This window comes from Microcebus murinus, chromosome 10, assembly GCF_040939455.1.
Source record: "Microcebus murinus isolate Inina chromosome 10, M.murinus_Inina_mat1.0, whole genome shotgun sequence".
Classification (NCBI taxonomy): domain Eukaryota; kingdom Metazoa; phylum Chordata; class Mammalia; order Primates; family Cheirogaleidae; genus Microcebus; species Microcebus murinus.
Window position 1 is genome coordinate 76,590,257 of NC_134113.1, and position 18,357 is coordinate 76,608,613.

The window sequence follows — 18,357 nt, forward strand, 5'->3', positions numbered from 1 at the left end:
AAGTTGTAGCGTGGCCGGGCGCGGTGGCTCACGCCTGTAACCCTAGCACTCTGGGAGGCCGAGGCGGGCGGATTGCTCGAGTTGAGGAGTTGGAAACCAGCTCTGAGCAAGAGCGAGACCCCATCTCTACTATAAATAGAAAGAAATTAATTGGCCAACTAATATATATAAAAAAATTAGCCGGGGATAGCAGCGCATGCCTGTAGTCTCAGCTACTCGGGAGGCTGAGGCAGTAGGATTGCTTGAGCCCAGGAGTTTGAGGTTGCTGTGAGCTAGGTTGACACCATGGCACTCACTCTAGCCTGGGGAACAAAGCGAGACTCTGTCTCAAAAAAAAAAAAAATAGTTGTAGCAAGATTGTAAGCTTTCAAGGGTTATCATTTCTAGATTTCTGCAAGACAAGGGCAGTTTGATTAAAAAAAAAGTACATTAGGATACCCACTCCTGCCAATCTCCGAAAAAGGCTGATACTTTATACACCTAACTTTTTTTTATTATTTCCATTTTCATTTTTTTTTTTTTTGAGACAGAGTCTCGCTTTGTTGCCCAGGCTAGAGTGAGTGCCGTGGTGGCATCAGCCTAGCTCACAGCAACCTCAAACTCCTGGGCTCAAGCAATCTTGCTGCCTCAGCCTCCCAAGTAGCTGGGAATACAGGCATGCACCACCATGCCCGGCTAATTTTTTGTATATATATTTTTAGTTGGTCAATTAATTTCTTTCTATTTTTAGTAGAGACGAGCTCTCACTCAGGCTAGTTTTGAACTCCTGACCTCGAGCGATCCGCCCGCCTTGGCCTCCCAGAGTGCTAGGATTACAGGTGTGAGCCACCACGCCCGGCCTTCCATTTTCATTTTTTAAGAGACAGAGTCTCTGTCTGTTACCTAGGCTGGAGTGCAGTGGTGCAATCACAGCTCACTGCAGCCTTGAACTCCTGGGCTCAAGCGATCCTCCTGCCTCAGCCTCCTGAGTGTCTGGGACTAGAGGCAGATGCCACCACACCTGGCTAATTTTTTTTTAATTTCTTTACAAGACAAGGGTCTTGCTATGTTCCCCAGGCTGGTCTCAAACTCTTGGCTTTAGATAATCCTCCTGCCTCAGCCACCTGAGTGGCTGGGATTACAGGCATAAGCCACCATACCCAGTTCTATTCCATTTTGTGAGTAGTGTTCCTTTTGCCAAAGTTCCAAAACTCTCACCCTTGCAGTCATTATTTAGTGCCAAGTGAGAGATGCTGTTTGTTCTCAGTGCTTTAGGGTATTAAATTACTGAATCCTTACAACTCTGTGAGTTAGCTATACCATTATTAACCATTATACTATTATCACATGTTACAGATGAGGAAACTGAGGTGAAGAGAGGTTACACACTTTGCCTAAAGTCATACAACTATTAAGTAGTGAAGCCAGGACTTAATTAAATATAGGCAATCTGATTCAAAAGTCCATGCTCAAAAATCACAGTTAGACTAAGAACCTCTGTTTTCCCAATAAGCATGAAAAAAAGATACTAGGAGGAAAACGCCATAACATCATCACATTAGTCTCCCAGTCAAGGTCTAATTATTGTCACGTATGTTAATAAAGACGTTTAGTGGTTTGAGCAAAAGAACACTACTACAGTTACCAACCCCTAAGAAAATGTTTCCTGATTTTTGTCTAGCTTTCAAGGTTCAGTTGATTAACTTCTCTCAGTCGCAATCCATCTTCATGCTCCTTTCAATAATTATGGCACTGAGCTTTTTTGGGTTTTCTGTACTGATTTCTGTTGAATAAAGCTTAGGAGTTTTAGTTTTTATCTATTACTTGTATACATTCTGTTTGCCCAGGTGTAAATATCAGCTCTAGGTATTTCAGCTCTGTCCAAATCTTTAACCAGATTTATAGCCTAAATCTTAGATTCTTACATATAAAATATTGTCATTCAAGTCTCTAAAGAACTTAAACTATAGGCCCTTAATCTCCTTCCCAAAACCTGTTTTTAATTTGAGAATAGATATTAAAAGATAGCCAATAAGAATAAAGAATAGATAATGGGAAATTCTACTACAAGACTTATAAAATATTACTATTCCCTCAGATGTTAAAGCAAATTGGCTTAGGAGGTATTTTTTTTTTTCCTTCAGTATTGATACTGGGTAGAAAAAGAGAATGTCTATTTCTTTTATATAAAGGAAATATAAAAAAATTTCTATCAATGGAATAATAACCACAAATAAAAATCTGACTTAAAAATGTAATCAATTTTCTAAACTTGCTAATGATTATTTTAGGTGTCATAAATTTTATTAATTTCTTTCCTAATATATTAAGGAAAAAGCATGCTACTTTGGGGGAGAGATATCAAGAATTAAAGTTATAAATATAAATACAGGGAGCTGTCTTTATAAATTTTTATACATACATTTAAAAAAATTATTTTCTTTTAAGTATATATGAACTTCCGATGAACTAGGGCTGCTAGGATAAAAAAGTTTTTCTTCCTTGGAGTTTCTCAGAATTTTACGCATTCCTTACAGTTGGTAGTTTCATAGAAATGACCATAATTAGGGCAAACATATTTACCTTTGTAAGAAAACAAACATACTCCTCCTCTTCTTCAGCCTCTACTTTTGACTATCAGATAAACTGAGTAAACGTGGACTAGAGAGACAACAGACCAGTCAGTCAAGAAGCAAAAACAACTGGGGCTAGAAACCACACTTTTACTGGAAGCTGAAGGGACCAAAGAGAACTTCTGAGTAAAATTTTATTAATAGGGCCTGGCCCAGTGGCTCATGCCTGTAATCCTAGCACTCTGGGAGGCCAAAGCAGGACGATTGCTTGAGGTCGGGAGTTCAGACCAGCCTGAGCAAGATTGAGGTCCCATCTCTATTAAAAATAGAAAAATTAGCCAGGTGTGGAAGTGTGCACCTGTAGTCCCAGCTATTCAGGAGCCTGAGGCAGGAGGGTCGCTTGAACCCAGGAGTTTGAGGTTGAAGTGAGCTACGATGACACCACTGCACTCTACCCAGGGTGACAGAGTGAGACTGTGTCTCAAAAAAAAAAAAAAAGGAAAAAAGAAATAATTGCCAGGCAGGGTGGCTCACACTTGTAGTCCTAGCTATTTGGGAGGCTAAGGCAGGAGGATCACTTGAGCCCAAGAGTTCGAAGCTGCAGTGAGTTATGATTGTGCTGCTGAACTCCAGTCTGGCAACCAGAGCTAGACCCCAACTCTTTAAAAACAAAACAATACAATGAAAGATCTCAGGGCCCAGTCAATAACTAAAGCTAAGGTAGTTACTCCCATTTAGTAACCATGAAATCTTTCCAACAGTGTAACTAGCTAGATCTTTTTTACTAACAATAAAAACTCTGTAACTATCTAGTATTATGAAATACCAATATTGGAAAGAAATTATGTAAAGAAAGAATTAATGCACCCTACAATTAATGAAAGAGATTTGATTTATATCTTAGTTGCCTAAGTGTTTAAGCAATTTCTGAGCTACACAACTTGAGGCTGGAGTCAGAAATAACTGCATTATCAATACAGCAGTGTCCCCTGAATCCTCGTTATAAGGATGAACATGATGATGTTCATTGTATACACTGGATCAATTAAAATTTTAAAGGACAAGGATTTAATTAATGACAATAATGCTGCTTGGTTGGTCCGAGTGCAGTGGCTGGACCAGTTACAGATGGTCTCAACAGTTACAGATTCCTTTGTTCTTTCTTCATTCCCACTGCTTCACCAGACCAGCCTTAAAAAAAAAAAAGAGTGCTTTATTATTGTTAAAATTACAATGATAGCACCTGTTATATTTTTGAGGCGTTTTGTATTAATCTTTCAGCTCTAAGATTTTTGCCATTAGGCATCAATGACTGCAACCCCAGAGCCTTGAGGTCAGTCGCTTGGAGTTGCAAACTACCAAGAGGGCACAGTCCTCTACATCTGAGGTCCCCAACCCTCAGGCCACAGAACAGGCCACAGACTTCCCCCCACCACCCCCATCCATGGAAAAATTATCTTCCATAAAACTTGGGAACCGGGCCACACAGCAGGTGAGTGGCGGGTGAGAGGCAGCATCTGTATTTACAGCCATTCCCCATGGCTCACATCACCACCTGCACTCCGCCTCCCCCTGCCCCACCTGACTGTAGAAAAACTGTCTTCCATGAAACTGGTTCCTGGTGCCAAAAATGTTGGGGACCACTGCTCTACATGATTGCCCTCACTTCTAACATCTACTGTAAGTTTGGTGGTTCTCTCCAAAACATACTCAAGTTCAAAAATTCACTAGAATAACTCACAAGAACTCAATGAAAACAATCATTCTCATGATTATGGTTTATTACAGGAAAGGATAGATATTAAAATCACCCAAGAGACGCAGCACACAGGTTGCCAGGAAGGGTCAAAAATGCTTAGCTCCCAGGATCAGTGTGTGACAATATGGATGGAGTACTGCCAGCCAGAGAAGTTTGCCCGAGCTTCAGTGTTCAGAGCTTTTATTGGGTTCCATTATGTAGGTATGACTGACTGTCTGCCTGGGTAGTTGATCTCAGCTGCCAGGTGGACTGATACCATGTGACCCAAAGCATTCACGCTAAATCCCGTGGCTGGTTTTTCTGGCATGGCTGGTCCCGTCCTCAGATCTTCTGGGGCTAGCTCTCAGCCAAAACAAAGACACTCCTATTAGAGAGTCTGGGTAAAGGCCAGATCTCTCTTTGGTCAAATTCTTTATTACAGATCATTACTCCTTCTGCTCTCATCTATGCTGTATTATCACACAGGATGGACCACCCTAAGCTGCCACTTCTTCACATGTTCCCCAGTGACACCTCTTTTTAGCTTCTACTCTTTTCAAAATGTTTCCGTCTTCAATCCTGTTTCTGCATACGAGTTTTCCTTAACTCCACACAAGTCTCTAAATGAACTGATATATTTCTTAAAGTGTGTTCTAAACATGATCAAAAAATTGTTTTACCTATTTTGCTTTTCATTCACTATTTCCATCAAATGGAACACAACACATGTCTCTTTCCTGTTGTCCTTTATATCCTCTAGAGCCTTGGCCTTACCAATACCAAACTATACCTTTTCTTTTTAAGACGGGGCAGAGTGTCTCTCTATGTTGCCCCGGCTGGTCTCAAACTCCTGGCCTCAGGTGATCCTCTTGCCTTAGCCTTCAGAGGTGCTGGGATTACAAGCAGGGCCCACTGTGCCCAGCTCAACCTTCATTTTATGCAAATGTCTTAGGAAATTGTTTTGAAATTCCTTTTGGCTTTTATTTATATTCTCTAATTCTGTTAGACAAAATAAATCTGTTAGGCAAATAAATGCTCAATAATCCCTTTACTCTGATTCGAAATTAATCACTTGTCAACAAGTATGGAAGTGGTAAGAAAAAGCTTACAGGTATACTTAAAAATACTGAACTGATAGCCAAATTGAATGGAATATATGTTAGGGTAGTTTTTATTTTGTAATTTACTCCAATTAAATTCAAGGTCCTTATATGTCACTTCTTTCTGAGCTGTGGCAGCTCTCTAACTGGGGCATCCAAAGGGATGAAAACCAGCTAATCTCCACTTCTACTCTTCTGCAAGTTTAGGCCTGGCAAAATGAGCCTCACAATATAGAAAGCAGAATGCTCGACAGAGTTGAATCAACATAAAGTGCCCCCAAAAGGGAGGGATGGAATAAATATTTCAGGTTACAAAATACTCCTGAGACCTGTTTCTGACCAGAATTGGCAACTTTGAAAAATGGAATGGCTAGAAGGCAGCCATGTGAACCAGTACTGACCTGCAAGTCAAGGGACTAGGGCCTGGGCCTACCTTCCCAAAGAACCAAAATCATTACTCAAAAGCAACCGCTGAATGCCAGCTTGTGGGGAAAGAAATGTGGCAAGTGACAAAATAACAATTAAGTATATGTATATATGCATACAAAGTTATTGTGTAGAAATAAAATCAAAACACTTTACAAAAAAAAAAAAATCAGAGATCTAATTACTCTAATTGTGCCAGTGTACAAATAAGAAAACTTTGGAATAATTATTGCCAGTGAGCATTAGTATGAAATGAAGTAACTTTAACTCTGATATAAGACAATGATGATTTTCTAACATTTTCAATTTTACACCCAATTAGATACTGATTACATCTATCATCAAATTAATAAATAAAGCAGATTTTTCTACTTTGTAATTCATGTCAAATTTAACAGTCTCTTCACTGATTCTTTGTACTGAGAAAGGGTATTTTCATTTTCCCCCTCGTTCTTAAGAGTAACGACACAATTTTTGTAATCTTCAACTTCTTTAGTACCAAGGAGTTCTTCTTCATTTACGTCCGTAGTTTTCTCAGCAGCTTTAATCTGGAGAAGTGTTTCCAGGATATTTTTTTCTGAGGAGCTATTTTCCCATACATACTCTTCCATGTCTGCTTCAGTCTTATGTTTTTCCCATTCTTCGGTTTTCTGAAAAGAAAAAAAAATTTCTGAATTCTGAGAAATATTCAAAAGACAAAGGTTGTTTGTTTGTTTGTTTGTTTTTAGGGGAAGAGAAGTTTGCAAAATGTGGCCAGCCTCTGGCCAACACCTGCACGTCCACTGTGGTTGACCCTCTTAGTGAGTGTCATCATCCACCTGGGGCAGCAGCTTCCAGGCTGCAACCGGCCTATCAAGCTCTGTCACAACTCACTAATGCTAGCCACACAGTTTACAATTTATATCTGCCCCGCAAATTGCATTTGTAAAGCTATACCGTTTTCCAACAGATATAGAAAACTTAATTTTTGCAGTTTTCTATTCCCTAAACCCCAACATATCAACATTCATATTTCTGAGGTTAAAAATAATGAGAGCTGACAGGAGAATGTATTTATCTTTATAATATGCTTCTGGGGATGACAGGGAAGACCAATTATTATAATAAAATTAAAAATATGAAGTATGTGTACAGTACATAATTTTTAGTCATGATGACTTCATGTATCCTGGAAGCTTGTTTTGTTATCTTTACTTTCTGTTCTCATAATAGAAATAAGGTATTGTTACTACTTGTTTTTTCTTACAAAAATTATCACCATGCTATTCTAGTGAACACTGGTAGGTTTTATAGTAATACAGCACAATTCACATTTATGATTTAAATGGCCATGTAACATGTGAAAAATCAAGCAATACAGCTAATAAGTAATAGGCCCTGGTTCAAACAAGTGCTGAATGCCAGCCACATTCTTTTCAAATTAACACATAACACTGAAGCTGTAAGCCATATCGGAATAATCCACTATTCTGAGTAACTTCTTTTTTTTTTTTGAGACAGAGTCTCATTTTGTTGCCCGAGTTAGAGTGCTGTGGCGTTAGCCTAGCTCACAGCAACCTCAAACTCCTGGGCTCAAGCGATCTTCCTTCCTCAGCCTCCCAAGTAGCTGGGATTACAGGCATGCACCACCATGCCTGGATAATTTTTACTATATATATTAGTTGGCCAATTAATTTCTTTCTATTTATAGTAGAGACGGGGTCTCGCTCTTGCTCAGGCTGGTTTTGAACTCCTGACCTTGAGCGATCCGCCTGCCTTGGCCTCCCAGAATGAAAATTAGATTTAATTTTCTCAGTTAAACACTTGTTCTTCTTTTCTACTTTTTGGAGACAGGGTCCCACTCTGTTGCCCACAGCATATGTGATTGTGCAATGGCACAATCACAGCTCACTGCAACCTTAGACTTCTGGGCTCAAGCAACCCTCCTGCTTCAGCCTCCAGAGTAACTGGCATTATAAGCATGGGCCATCAGGCCTGGCTAATTTTTTTTTTTTTTTTTTTTGAGACAGGGTCCCACTCTGTCACGCAGGCTCCTGTCACCTGAAGTTAGACAGGAGCCAGTCAGAAGAAGATTGTGATCCCAGTAGAGGTTAGAGCATCCACAAAGGCTCTGAAGCAGGAAAGAGCTTAGTATAGCCAAGGAAGTTAAGGAAGGCCAACAAGAGGGCAGTGGCATGGGATGAGGCTGAACAGCTATTAGAATACTCACTATGTGCCAGGCATACTCTGAGTGCCTTATGTGGATTAACTCATTTAACTCTCACAACAACCTTATGCATACTATTATCTGTTTTGCAGAACAGGAAATTAAAGCCTAGAGCAACTGAATAATTTGCCCAAAACCACACTGCTTGTTAAGTGTCTGAACAACATGTTCTAAGAAACCTAGAGACATGGCAAAAAGAATATCAAAAGAACAAAAGAATAACTTAATTTGAACCTATCATCTTTTTGTCTCCTTGTAAAACACAAATTTAATACAAAGAAAAACATAATAGCTAATTCATGCAATAGCCAATGTACTCTGATGTAATAGAAAGCAAAGAAATATCTGCTCCACTAAACACACAAATTTGTCAACTCCTACCATCTTATTTACAACTCCCTTTGCTTAGGACATGAATCATAGTAATATTCCACTTCTCATGGTTACAAGTAAGGCCTTGTGCTGTATGAGAGAAAACAGTTTAGCCATTAAAAAAAAAAATCCCAAGTAATTTGAAAATCATAAAAAATAGGAAGAGGCAAATATTCATAAAAAAGTGAAAAAAAAATTACTGTCAGTTCTTTCAGCTATGAAAGCTCAATTTTTAACTGAACATGTGGAGAAATACAACTCAATTTGCATCAGTTTTTAAGAACATTTACTGAACGCAAATATGCCAGACACTGAAGTAGATGCTGGAAATATAAAGATGAATGAAACCTACAGTCCTTGCCCTCAGTGATCTCACAGTCTAATGGGGAGAGCAGACACATGCGCAGGCAATTACCATAAAAGTAATAATAAAAGGAATGCTAACTGGAGGAGGGAAAAAGGATGGCAGGAAACATGTAAGAGAGGTTACATCTGAGGTGTATTAAAGGATTCATATGAATTTACAAGGCCGGTCAACTTGGAAAAAGCACTGCAAGCAAAGAGAATAACATATGCAAAGGTATGAAAGAACACATTATATCCATAATGGCTGAGGTATAGTATAGGGTACACAACTTGCTTCCTGAGCAGCTGGTGATGAGGCAGTAAACTGCCGCGAATGACGTACTGAAGAGTATAGACTTTATTCTAGGGAATGGGGAACCACTGAAGGATTTTATAAAGGAATATGGTACCACCGATAGTAATATGGAAGGTGGACCAGACAAGGAATTCAATTAGAAGGCTGTTACAGTTATTCAGGTAAAAGATGATGAAGACCTATACTAGGGCAGTAGCAGTAGGGATAAAGAGGGGGAAATAGTTTTAACATATTTAAAAACTAAAAACTGAAAAGATTTGGTAACTTATCACAGGTATCAGGAGAGAAGGAAAACAGTATAGCCCTTAGATTTATGACCACTGGGTAGGAAAGAAGAACAGGAGTTTTTCTTAAAGGTCTTTATACAATAAAAAGAGGGCTCGCCTAAAGGCAAAGAGACATGAGACTGTCACCTTCAATGTAGCATCATCCCACCCCGAGGATCTAGAACAGCTGTCCACTGCCCACCACATAAGTCTAAACTCCACTGCACAACGTAGGAGAGACAAATCCCTTCATTTCTTCCCTGCCCCTCATCCTAAATTCCCACCCCTCACTCTCAGCTGATACTAGATGCAGGTCAAATACCCCTTATCCGAAATGCCTGGGACCACAGGTGCTTTGGACTTCAAATTCTTTTGGATTTGGGAATATTTGCATTATACGTACTGGATGAGCATCCCTAATTTGAAAATCTGAAAGGCTTTAGGGAGCATTTCCTTTGAGAGTCATGTTGGCACTCAAAAAGTTTCAGACGTTGGAGCATTTCAGATTCTGGATTTTCGAATTAGGGGTTTTCAACCTAAATGTATACAAAAACCACCTTAAAAGTGATATGCCTAACAGGATTTTTTTTTTTAAAAAAAGTGAGATTCCAACTTTCTAATCAGTTTCCTTATTAACAATACTTAAGGGTTAGGGAAATTACTCCCAATCAGGGCTCAGCACCAGAATCACCTGCGGAGACTTCACACCATACACACCTGGGTCTCACAGCTACCGAGTCTGAATTTTCAGAAGCAGCTTATGCATTTTAAAAAGCTTCACAGGTGATGCTTATATAACCCCAGCCGAAAACAGGTTATAGAGATAGATGAGTTTTCAATTAGTCAATTGCTAAGTCTGAGAAGAGAGCAACCTAAGCAGTTAAAAGCAGATTTGATTTCATCTCTTATTTCATAACATTTTGAAAGTCAAAGTTGAACAAAACTAAGTAATACGATACCATGGAAAGAATATGAAAGGCTGAAGCTGCAGTTCAGGTCTCTGTTCCTCCACTAAAAAGCTCTGTGACCTTGGACAAAGTCACCTTTCCTCTAAGTCTTAACTTCTTGAGGTATAAAACGAAGAGGTTATAATAAGTTTTTTTAACTACTGATCTTCAAAGTTAGCACTAATTTAAAATGGGTGGCCACATTAAATGCTTTGTGTTAAAAAAAGGAAAAAAAGACAGTACCATTTTGAAGCACTTACTTTGAAGTACACTTTTACAAGATGGAACAACTCCTACACCTCACCCCCTTTTTGGTTTCCTTTTTTGTGCTAATCAAGGTGATCATTTGAAACAGCACAGAAATTCAAAAAGAAAGTCAAAAAGTCAGACACAGAGAGACAGCTGACTCTCAGAGCAACACCACAGATCCACTTTTAGAACAAAGGCAGATGTATTTGTCTGGAATCAAATAAAACTGTAACATGGTGTCACTCTTTACTGTTACTGGTCAAAGGAAATTCTATTTACGTTGTCAAATGTAAATTACATCATGAAAGAAACACATGGAAACAAAAATTTATGGACAACTTCTAAAATAATGTAGTATTACAACAGTCTCTTTTAAATATTTAAAAAAAAATAATCAAATGAAAAACAAACCTTATCTACACATAATCCAAATCATACATTTTATGAAAACTGTTATCACAAACTGTTGCAAAGATATTTCTTAAAAACTGGGAGTAAAGTTTTTGACCATTAGTAATAATTTTACTAATAATTATTAATAATCTATACCAGTAAGCTCATTATTGCTAACATCTAACAAGTGCGCTACATTGTATATTACTGAAAAGAGAATTTATCTGTTGTTTTGTCACTTTACTTTAGAATACATGTAGAGTTGAAAACCTTCTATTTCAAAAGTCTATTTATGTCAATTCAAAAGATAGGCAATGTTTCAATAGCTGTTATTAAACATTTAGTGTTCTTACTTAGCACTGACTTAGCTACTATGAAGTATAAAGGTCAGATCACTACTAATGAGGGCCTTACAATTAGTTAGAAAAACAAAACATACAAACAACAAAAAGTGACTAAGACAAATGCCTGTAATCAAGTGCTCTAGTGACCAATAATTAGAAAGCGAAATAAGGTAGTTTAACTTGCAAACCCTATACAAAGTAGGGTTAGACAAAGGATAAGAGGCTCAAGGCAGGTTAAAGCCTTGAAGGATATATAAGAAATGAACACCTAGAGAAGAATAAAAAATGAGATAGGAAATTAGACAACCCTTGCTATAAACTAAATGTTTGTGTTCTCTCCCCACAAAATTCATGTTGAAACCCCATTCCCCAATGATGGTATCTGGAGATGGGGCTTTGGAGAGGTAATTTGGTCATGAGGATGGAGTCCTCATGATGGGACTATGGCCTTTATAAGAAGAGACAGGAGAGAGCTTGCTTCCTCTCTCTCTGCTCTCTGTCATGTGAGGACACAGCAAGATGACAGCCATGTGCAAACCAGGAAGAGGGCCCTTACACTAGGGCAACCATGCTGGCACCCTGATCTCCAACTTCCAGCCTCTAGAACTGTGAGAAATAAATTTCTGCTATCTAAGCCACTCAATCTATGGTAATTTGTTATATAGTAGCCTAAACTAAGACAACCCTTAACACTTTTGCAATATTTATTACCAAACCCACTTACTTCCACTACAGTGTTCATTAATTAGAGATTATGTTTTTCCCATTATGTATTAACCTCCATATTCAACAACACCAAGCAAACAATAGAGTCAATCAACAAACATTTGGCATTTTTAATGAAAGTACACTTGACATTTGACATAGGATGGTTTACTTTTTCCTAGGCACTAAAATAGTGAAAGAGGTACATTTCCAAACAACTCATAAATGCTACATCAGCTCAACGTTGCCCTCTGGTTGCAAATCTACACGCTAAATAAGTTACACAATGGGTTTCACAGTCTGCCTCTCACTGCCAGTCTCATCCCCTGCCTCTGCCCTGTGATTCCTATGCCCTGGTCACACCAAACTTCTGCCATTAGGCCTAGAAAGTCCTTCACCCATTTTTCTACTGTGTACTCCTACTCGTCTTCTCAAACCAGTCACCACTCCTATGAAGCTTTCAGGGAGAATTAATCCTTGTCTGTGCCTTTCATAACAGTATGTGCCCACTTCCATTACCTAGCTCAATAGACTATATTATAACCATTGATTACCCTCGAGAAATCAAGGCGCCTAAGGGCAGAGGGTCATTACTCTTTGACAGTTTTACCAACACCTAGCAACCATACCTTGTTACACAAGAACTATATGGTTGTTGAATATAAGAATGCATAAATAACATAGCAAATGTAGCTCAAGTAAGTGCTCTCTAATAGAACCTGGAAAGGCATGTGTCTATGAGCATACACACACAATCACAACAAACTCATAAATCTCACAGATTAAATGGTGATTATGGCTCTGCAAAAGGATTCATTTTTATCACAAATATTTATAATAAGGTCCCCTTTAAAAATGAACTCTTATATGATTATCTTAGAAATTTTTGTAGCATGACTTTTCAGAATCACTTTATTAAAAAGCTATAGTTTTGGCAATAAGACAGTCATGAAATCCAAATAAAAGAGCCAAAACTTAAAATTAAAAAAAGCAACCATCAGTAATTCAATATCAAAATCATCTAAGGAGCTCTGAGGTTTTATTTGAGATCTCTAAGTTTTCTAGAGATCTTTTTCCTTTCCCCAGAGTTTGTGTTTTAGTCTGTCTTTTGTGTAAGTCACTTTGCAAAATGTTTCACTCAATCATTTCTTAACCTAATCCCTTGTGGATGGTTTAAATTAAAGAATATCACGAAAAATTTAAAAGTAAGGAAGTTTTGTTATTGGTTATATCAGATTGTGAGTAGGATACATGTTCTGAAAATGTAAATACAGCAGGGTACAGATCTGACTTGTATAAACTGTCAAATTAAATATAAGTTGGATACAGAAACTGGGAATAAATGAATTTGGAATTCTAAGAAAAAATTGTTTTCTCAATTTTAGTATCTCAATTTTAATATCAACAATATTAAAAGCCATTTACTGGGAGCCCACTATTTGCCAGACACTATGTAAATTCTCCCTGACTCATGCAAAATGCGTTAGGAGAAAACTGAGCTTCAGGGGTTAAATGGCTGGCTGTTACACAAGGACTAAGTAATGGACCTGAGGTTCAAATCCATGCATGTATGCCTCCAAAGGCTAAAACTTAATTCACTCCTATGCTAACAAAATGTAATACTGAAAAAGTGAACCAAATTTCTACACGTTTATCTGCTTCTTTAAACAGCTCTAGTGAACATTTGTCTTTTTATTACCTTCCTAGCACTGCAATAGTCACTCTTCGAAGCATTACCTAAGCCTCTGTGCCTGAAGCCTCTGCTTTGTGAATTCTGTGCTTATTGAAGTCTACTTTGATACCTCTACAGTTAAATTGTTTTAAATGGCATACAACAGAAGCACCCTCATACTGAAGTTTAGATGGACATTTTTTCCAAAGCGGTTTCAGTACTATGTGCTACATAAAACTACCAACTACTTTCCTTATTGATGTTACTTACAGGTAACCTCCAAGGGAAAGTTAAAAAGCCCAAGGAATATTTGGGTATTAAATGCTCAGAAGCTAGCCTATGAACAATAAAGCAATAGATTAAAAACGGGCTCTCTAAACATTTGATTAAATACCAGGTGGGAACATCAATTTCAAGTATGAATTCCAAGTTGGTGAAGAAAAAAAGAATTTCAATTCAATAAAAATTCTGTTCCACCAGCTCTGCAAAATTTCACAGCTCATCTACGTTCTCTTAAAGCTTCTTTCTGATGGTACTTATTTAGAAAGGACCAACAGCCAATTTTAATATAGGAATTCTTTAATTTTATCTGCTTTGGACAGTTGTATGAACCTACTTATCCTGGCATCAAAGTAATTAGAATTAAAGATCAAAGGCTTCTTGAGTGAATCCAGAATACAAGCTTGTTTGGATTTTATGTCATGGAACCACAGAAAGAATCCAATAAATCAACTTTCACAGAATTTATTTATGCCTGTCATTTCCTTTGGGGCAAATTCATTTTATAGGCTGTCGGCAAAATAAGAGACTCAAATCCGGTCGGTTTTTATTGTTTGTTATTAACTCTTTAAGCAGCAGCCATAAAGGTGTAGCTACTTCAGCCATGTTGCTGGTTCAAAAGGCAACTTAATTATTTTTAAGCCAAAAGCATTTCTAAAGTCAATTGCACAGGAAACAGAGATTAACTGCCATTATGATGTTGCTTCCAAAGTCAGGAACGAGAAAATCCAGAGGAATTATGATAATGAGAATACCTCAAAAGAAGAAAAGGGCTACCAGCTACTTTTTATTCTTGACTAATTTCACAATAAGGTTTTTTTCCTTTCACTTCCCACTCATCCTTTTGCAGCTGCATGTGTTCACAGAATCACAGTATCTCAGGGCTGAAAGGGGGTTCCAAAGGCTTTGTAATCTACCTGTCCAAGGAACATATTTCTTTTACCTATTTCCACTAAGTGGCCAATGAACGGAACATTTTCTACCCATCAACGTAGCCCCCTGTGTCTTCCATGGGTCTCTCAGGAAGTTCTCACTTACTGAATTGAAATCTGTCTCACTATTATTTCCACCTTGTTGTATCTCTACAAGTCATAAAAAGCATCAATCTAAGCTCTCTTTCGTATGAAGTCCATTGAACATCTAAAGAGAGTGACCCCCTTCTCCAGCTATTTCTACTTCTTCAAATGTTCCTAATATGAAATGCTACTGAGTTTGCTGTCTATGTTGGGCAAGCTATAAAAAATTTAATTTGTAGGCATATCTACAAGTGTTTTAATTTTTAAAATTAATATTTAAAACTTTGAGTTACCTAAACATATTAGTTACCAACTTTAAATCAGACGAGTTAATGCTCAAGCATAGCAAAATCTTGCTTATAAATGTATATACTTAAACTAAAACCCAATAAATTCAGGTACAAGACTATTTTTAGTACTATTTAAATACAGGTGGAGCATCCCCAATCTGAAAACCCAAAATCTAAAATGCTTAAAAATCCACGCACCAACTGGGGAATGGACATGCTTGAAGCTCTAACTAGAGGGGGGAGGGGAGCAAGGGAAATATACATAACCTTAACATCTGTACCCCCATAATATGCTGGAAAAAATTTAAAAAAGGAAAATCATACAAAAAAATAAAAATATAAAATGCTTAAAAATCCAAAATGTTTTGTGCACTGACATGATGCCACAAGTGGAAAATTTCACACCTGACATCATGTCATGAGTTGCAGTCAAAACTTTATTTCATGCAAAAATGATTAAAAATGCTGTATAAAGTTACTTTTAGGCTGTGTTTATAAAGTATATATAAAACATAAATAAATTTCATGTTTAGACTTAGGTCTCATCCCCAACATAGCTTATTATATATATGCAAATATTCCAAAATCTGGGAAAATTCCAAAATTCAAAATACTTCTGGTCCCAAGCATTTCAGATAAGGGATATCAACCTGTCATTAATTTCCCTTAATTGTCCCTAACAAATATTCACATAAAAGGCTATGTGTTAACTAAAAATTTTAATAAATATTTAAAATACCTTTTATTAAGTTTTAGAGTTTTATTCTACAGTTTACTTAAAAAATAGGATGAATTATTAATATAAATTCTTAAATCATACAGATGATCACAACTCTCTTCATGACTGAGAACCTTCACCCAAAGTCAAACAAAAAACCAAAGTCAAAAAGTCTGAATTTTAAAGGCTTTTAGACATGTGACTTTCAGGGTCTTGCTCTGTCAACCCTGGCTGGAGTGCAATGGTGCAATCATAGCTCACTGTAAACTCAAATATAACCTCAGGCCGGGCGCGGTGGCTCACGCCTGTAATCCTAGCACTTTGGGAGGCCGAGGCGGGCGGATTGCTCGAGGTCAGGAGTTTGAAACCAGCCTGAGCGAGACCCTGTCTCTACCAAAAATAGAAATAAATTAATTGACCAACTGAAAATATATATACAAAAAAAAATTAGCCGGGCATGGTGGCGCATGCCTGTAGTCCCAGCTACTCGGGAGGCTGAGGCAGTAGGATCGCTGAGCCCCGGAGGTTGAGGTTGCTGTGAGCCAGGCTGACGCCACGGCACTCACTCTAGCCTGGGCAACAAAGTGAGACTCTGTCTCAAAAAAAAAAAAAAAAAAAAAAAAAAAAAAATATAACCTCAAATTCCTGGGCTCAAGTGACCCTCCTGCCTCAGCCCCTCAAGTAGCTGGGAGTACAGGTATGCACCACCATGCCTAGTTAATTTTTAAATTTTTTTGTATAGACAGGGTCTTGCTATGTTGCCCAGGCTGGTCTGGATCTCCTAACTTCAAGTATTCCTTCCAACTCAGCCTCCCAACATGTGGGATTACAGGTGTGAATCACCGTGCCTGGCTTAGACATACATGATTTCAGTAAGGTCCCCAGGTGGACTGAATAATCTGTTTCAAGATTCACACCTTTAATATCAGTTGAAGCTACCTATGACACTTCATACATGCTTAGATTATTTAGCAGTTCATAAAATACTCAATTGAGTAGTTGCCACACAAAATATTTTGAAAGGTTGACATCTAAATTACACTAACAAAATCATTAAACATTCACACACACTTACCCAAGACTCGTGGTATAAAACTGTTAGTAGATACATTGCATAATCATAATTCTGTCTCGTTAAAGGGCACCTTTAAAGAGAAAGATGGAGGAAGTAAAAATTCTAAAAACTCAGTACTATATACAGAAGATAACATTTTCAGGCATTCCCTCTCTGCTTCAGGAAAATTCTGTTTTTGTAATAAGAATAGTCTACATAGTTCATTACTTGAGGATATTGCATACCTTTTTTTTTGAGACAGAGTCTCACTTTGTTGCCTAGGCTAGAGTGAGTGCCATGGCGTCAGTCTAGCTCACAGCAACCTCAATCTCCTGGGCTCAGGCGATCCTCCTGTCTCAGCCTCCCGAGTAGCTGGGACTACAGGCATGTGCCACCATGCCCGGCTAATTTTTTGTATATGTATTTTTCGTTGTCCAATTAATTTCTTTCTATTTTTAGTAGAGACGGGGTCTTGCTCAGGCTGGTTTTGAACTCCTGACCTCGAGCAATCCGCCCAACTCGGCCTCCCAGAGTGCTAGGATTATAGGCGTGAGCCACCGCGCCCGGCCTTATATTGCATACTTTTATCTGGTGTTATTTTATCTTAATTTAGAGTATCTCTTTGCTTTCATATCAGTAACGGAGTTATCTGTATTGACAATAGATTTATGCTATTTTTAATATGATTATGTCCAATCCAAGTTCCCTTCACCATCTCAGTGCTAATAATCTACCAGACAGCATGAACATATCTGATGAGTTCATTTAAAACATAGACATAAACAGATGATAGATGCTAATCTAAATGTTAATCTTGACTTCCCCAGAGCTGACTCTTTTAAAAATAAGTTATACTACACAATGTTACACTGTTGCTGCTATATTTAAAATGGACCTAATAACCTAAAGTTAAGTAAAACTTCTACATACATATGAGATGGCACATTAAGCTTTTAGGGTAATAAAATAATACAGAAAAGGAAACAATTCTAATTAATTGAAATATAAAATAATAAAACCATCATATGACATATGACTCTAACTGTACTGTTTATTCCGTACTTAAGTTTATTTAAAAGTACTCTACTCTCAATAGTTATTACTATAAAACACACACACTAATACTTATAAACCTAAAAACAAAAGCAACATTATTGGATATTAAAGAATTTCAAAGAATAACATTTTAAAGGTATTTTTTAAGTTGCACAAACTAAAAATACAACATTATCTAATGATAGTAAAGGACTATTCTCAGTATATTTCAAATCAATTTTTCCCCATATGGTAATAATCAAAAACCATGGTTCCTAAGCTTTTCCTGCCTCCACACCTTGTCATCTCTGCATGTGTGTCAGCCTCCTCCTTC

At 37.6% G+C, this 18,357-nt stretch overlaps 1 protein-coding gene across 3 annotated transcripts in view; it reads right to left on the minus strand.

Moving 5' to 3' along the window:
• Positions 1–3,597: 3,597 nt before the first annotated feature.
• The window catches only part of MRPS35 (mitochondrial ribosomal protein S35), a 34,380-nt gene continuing 19,620 nt past the window's right edge, over positions 3,598–18,357 (minus strand). For 2 of the 3 annotated variants that reach the window (XM_012739493.3, XM_076007539.1), the window contains exons 7-8: positions 17,010–17,079; positions 4,316–6,466 (exon numbers count right to left, since the gene is read on the minus strand). In XM_012739493.3, coding sequence (XP_012594947.2) covers positions 6,197–6,466; positions 17,010–17,079 — 340 coding nt within the window. In that variant the 3' untranslated portion in view covers positions 4,316–6,196. Of the gene's footprint in view, positions 3,744–4,315; positions 6,467–17,009; positions 17,080–18,357 lie in introns of those variants that run through there. The other variant, XM_076007538.1, reaches the window with a different exon arrangement.